Genomic DNA, 4,873 nt, shown 5'->3' on the forward strand with positions numbered 1-4,873 from the left:
AAGACGTACAAAAAAAACAGAACTTGAAAAATAAAATTGCCATTAGTATTTAATCACCTATAAAAAAATAAGCTAGCACTTTCAGTTTACATCTCATTGCACAAGATCAAATCTGGCCTTCAGTCTAAGCACAGGACACAGAGACCCCGACCTACAGAGAGAGCAGAATTATAGTCAGACCAACAGAAAAAAGGAACATGGACCAGCCGTTAAGCTTTCAATTCACACTGCACATGGCTTTTCCGTCTTATCAAAAGTGAAACCCATCACAGAACTCTACACTCGGGGCCTACAATCTTCACAAATATCAAATTACATTTTCAAAAACCTTTAGAAATATGGAAACAACTGAACTCCTGGAGAATTCCTCACTTCTCCACATAAACCAAAAAGCAGCAGAAGCACTTGTGAAATTCAACAGCCCACATCAGCTTTATTAGAACGTTACATTTACAAGAATTAACGGTAACGGTGCAGCTGCAGGGTATTGCGTCTTCTCCAGGCAGCGCGACGTGAGCCACCAATGGTGTGGTGGAATTTGTGGCCCTTGCCAAGACCACGACTCTTCCGCCCGGCCGATGTCAGCCCACGCATCTCTCTGTGCTTGTGAACGGGCTTGGTGATCCATTGGGTATCAGGGTTGCGCCTGATGGTCTTATGGAAGGGATCAATCAGGATCACTTCGAAAAACTTGTAAGTGGAATCTTCACCCACCCAATACGAGTTCAAGACTCTCAGAGCCCCACAGTGACGGCCAGCACGTTCCTGGAGGAAAAAAAATAAATACAAAAGGCTGTAAAACCGTGGATGCAGGGCACTCTTCATGCAGAATGATGTGAATAACTCAAACCTAAAAAACTGCTAGAAACTTCAGTTTGCCCTGAGACCCTCTCTTTCTAAAATAACTGTTCCCCTTCCAGCTGCAAAGATGCAGGAAAAAGTAATAGCTGAAAGGAATGCTGTATTAAAAAAAAAAAAAAAAAAAAGGCTGCTTGGATTCCTACATGAAACAGGTTTTAATGAAAGTAAGGAGGAAGGTGGTTGGTCGACAAAAGAAAGAACTACTTTGTACACAGAAGCACCCAGTATGTAAATGCACAGAGTTAAAAACAACTTTAACATGAAGATGAAAGAGCACAGGCGGTACCTTGGGCCACAGAACAATCTTTTGTGGGAAGTTATGAAAGACCAATCAATTTGCACATCCAAAGCTACAAGAGAGAAAGACATTTCTGCAGAGAATAAGCCCGTACAGAAAGGAGAAAAGAAACAGCTGATGTAACAAGTCTTTGTTCCACTGCTGGTATGTTAGTGCTTGCTATCCTCGCTTGTGGTTGGAAAGAAGCAGTCTTAGTTTAGAAAACAAAACAAAGCAGAAAATATCAATTATGCAACTCCATCTGCCTCTCCTGTCAAGAATGCTCCTTATCTAAAATACTAAAAGTGTGTTTAATCCTAGGACTTTATCATCACTGTAGAAAAGCATAAACCAAGGGAGCCCACCCATCTTCCATCCCAACGCAATCCCAACCTATTACTCCAGTCTTCCATTAAACAGCACTTCACTGTTTTCTGCATACGTAACAAAATTCGTTCAAGTCCTTGTTTTATTTTAGCATGCGAGAGCAACACATGTATTAAATGTTAAAACACCAACCAGGTGTTTTCTTCCCGGAAAGAGAGTGTCAGATTCAGAACATTTCCAACTGAAACTGAGGGGCAATAACCTCTTCCATGTGCTGTCACCACAAGTGAGCATGTGGTCAGCCACCAGGTACCTGGTAATAGCATATATAAAGAGCATGCCATGAGCACTGAAAACACAGAATTGCATTTTTAATTTAAACTCATCATCTGTATTTCTTCTAAATTAGTAAATCCCATTTACGCCCTGTCCCTGTTCCCCCCCACCCCCAAAATCCACCATATTCAACTTGCTGAAGTCACTTATTAAGTCCTGGGATCAGACCTCTTCTGCTTCAAGATGGAAGGCAATGAGCCATCTCCATTCTTTCACAATGTCTCTTTTTTTGAGAGTGCAGACTAATATTAATTTTAAGCCACTGAAAAGGTTTTTTTCTAAAGGCAGGAACTACATCTCTTCATTACTACTGTGACATCATGAAACTAAAAATCTCATCAAATCAGTTTCCATTTTGAATATTTCAGTGGGTAACATCTGACCTAAAACCAAGTTAACCACCAATCTCTGTGGCTGCGAGGTACCAGGTATTTTATAAAGAACCAGAAGGTCTCTGGCATGCTGCTTTCGGATCCTACAATACAGCTAAGTACACTGCGCGGCACTCCTACTACACAAACAGCTGCTACAGACTTTAGGAAGGGGAACGCATCTGCACTTTGTGAAAGGATCATGACCTCCAGCTGGTAATACATACAACATGTCACAGAACACACAGGTGGGATTTAGTGATGAGTGAAGTCAGACACCTTAGCATATTTCAATTTTTATTTCTCATGCCTACCCCTTTATTTTACTGGGGTTTATACTAGCTGTATGTCTGTTTTTCATTACAAATATTATGGCATACTTTAGAAATAAGTATGCACTAGGAACATCAATAAACCACCTAAGCAGTACTTCCCCCATTTGTAAAGTCTGAATAGTTTTTTCATGTCTCAACACAGGTTTTCAAGAAAATCTGGTGCTTTCCTGCCATTGGTATTCAAGATCTTTTATTCAACACATTAACAAAACAGCTGTTTGGGTTGGTTTTGTCCCCGAGTATTCCCAACTTTTACAGACTAAGTAAAACCTTCCTACCGCCAAGTTTCTGAGCAACAACCAAAATAGTCACCTCTGCTACAGACTGAAGACTCCGGGCAAACTTCAGCTGGTTAACACCATGATGCACAGGTTTACCATAGGTTGCACCTTTTGGGACTGGGCGTTTACGACCACCACGGCGAACACGGACACGGTAGATAACGTAACCTAAAAAGAAATGGTGACTTAGGAACTAGAAGAATTCTGTAGTGTAGCAAGTGCAAATCACAGCAAGGCAATTTTGATGCCCACACTGCATTTCCCACCCCAAAAGCTTCACATGAAAATTAGGTCGCTATACCAATCTTCACCAAAACCTACAACTGGAGGCAACCAGCACAAGATGGTTTTGTTACTTCCATTACTACTGAGGGAAGCGATATCCTATCACGACTTTTTTTTACTTCCAAACCAGAGGTTATGCCACCTTTCCACTGTGCAGTTCCAAACACACTAAGAACAGCTACAGCTATGTTGTAACACAAAAAACTCTCCCACCCTGAAACACTTAACAGAACTGCCGCCCCAAAACTAGAACCCCATATTCTGATAGTAGCATTTGTAAAGCACTGAAGCCCTGCTGAAATCCGATCTCTGAAAAACGAGGAAACTAGACAAACTTCACCAGCAGTGACAGAATTTGCATTTTCATAGTGAACAAACACATTGTTTCAAGGACTTGCTCAAGTTGCAGACCCAGCTGCTTTCCCCAAGTTTCTTTCACTGACCAGTAACTGCTTTCTAATGACAGCACAAATGACGTCATCTCGCTTACTCAGGTGCATACAGCTATAATACAGTCAAAATAACACATGATAAAATCTGGGCAGAAAAGGGACACCCCCCAAACCTAGGACACCAAAAGCACTGGTCAACTCTGCAGCAGTAACACAGCACAGGAGCAAGAATTAAAGCCGAAGCCCACTTGATCTCCACCTGCCAAAATGGCCACAGAAGGCGTGAATTCAAAATTGCAGAGTACAGTTTTGGGCTGTGGGCACTGCTCCCAATTCAACACATATGTAATATTAAGTTCATTTCACACAGGACACTTGAGGTTTTTGGGGAATATGTAGGTTTTGTTATTCTGCTATCACTTAAGGAAGGTGACATAAAACTTGGTCACTCCATCACGAAGCACATGGACTTCACCGCTACGCCTCATTACCTTGCTTGGCCTTGTATCCCAGCCTGCGAGCTTTGTCTGGTCTGGTGGGCCGGGGAGCTCGGTGCAAGGCCGACAGCTGGCGATACTGCCAACAGCGGACACGGAGGAGGAATCGCATCACATCCGACTGCTTTTTCCTCCATAGCTCCTGGATGTACTTGTAGGCACCCATGTTTGTCTACCTGCTGAATCGAGAGGTCAATGAGAAAAAAAGTGCACCAAATATGACCCCAGATTTGAACAGCTTCCAACAGAGACACTGCATGAACACCATCGACACGCAGGATGCTCTCAAGCTTCTTTACACCACTGGCACAGCTGGTAACATGGCTTACATGTGGCTGCCTCCAACAGGACACACGGCAGTCACCATTCCCAGCAATTTTTTTCCTTTTTCTATGTTGTTAAGTGTTGAGCTCCTCAGCTGAGAATTTTTCAGATGTGTATGTCAGATACTACCAAAATCGATGGTTAACAACTGAACCAAGTTGTAAATATTAACCTATAAAGACATATGTAACTGGTGTGATCTTTATTTTTAATGTGGTTTCAGTACCTCTAAAACCCTTTGAGGTCTCACACACCTGCAGCCATTAGCAGACGTAAGTGAGCTCCATCAAGCCACCACCCAAGTCACCATCAGAAGAACGGAGCTCATTTTATTTGCACGAAAAAAACCCGGTTCACGCGTGATTTCCGATAACCCCGCCATGGCACGGCTCCCGCCATCCCAAGCTACCCCTTCTTTACGATTGCATTATGGCATAAAACACCGCAAACGAAGCGCAAACCCAAACCACGACGTGGGGCCTATAACCAACCTGTACCCGCTACGTGGCGGCGTGCGGCCTTCCGCTCGCACCAGGCATCCCTGGCCCCGACCGAGAGGCCCCGTCCCCTCCCCGGGCAGCCAGGCT

At 43.4% G+C, this 4,873-nt stretch overlaps 1 protein-coding gene across 1 annotated transcript; it reads right to left on the reverse strand.

Annotated features, from left to right (window-relative positions):
• Positions 1–408: 408 nt before the first annotated feature.
• On the reverse strand, positions 409–4,167 carry RPL15 (ribosomal protein L15). The gene is made up of 3 exons (XM_009638626.2): positions 3,957–4,167; positions 2,820–2,956; positions 409–765 (listed from the first exon to the last, which is right to left on the reverse strand). Exons 1-3 carry the CDS (start codon positions 4,126–4,128, stop codon positions 460–462), a joined length of 615 nt encoding a protein of 204 aa, XP_009636921.1. The 5' UTR covers positions 4,129–4,167; the 3' UTR covers positions 409–459.
• Positions 4,168–4,873: the final 706 nt, after the last annotated feature.

This window comes from Egretta garzetta, unplaced genomic scaffold (assembly GCF_000687185.1).
Source record: "Egretta garzetta isolate BGI_Z169 unplaced genomic scaffold, ASM68718v1 scaffold94, whole genome shotgun sequence".
Taxonomy (NCBI): Eukaryota; Metazoa; Chordata; class Aves; order Pelecaniformes; family Ardeidae; genus Egretta; species Egretta garzetta.

What these genes read in the sequence shown, in the direction of transcription:
- RPL15 (XM_009638626.2), bottom strand. Translation starts at nt 4,128, where the DNA reads ATGGGTGCCTACAAGTACATCCAGGAGCTATGGAGGAAAAAGCAGTCG. An exon ending in GGGATACAAGGCCAAGCAAG is followed by an intron (nt 2,957 to 3,956) that starts GTAATGAGGCGT and finishes ATTTCTTTTTAG; the next exon opens with GTTACGTTATCTACCGTGTC. An exon ending in GTCTTCAGTCTGTAGCAGAG is followed by an intron (nt 766 to 2,819) that starts GTGACTATTTTG and finishes TTTTTCCTCCAG; the next exon opens with GAACGTGCTGGCCGTCACTG.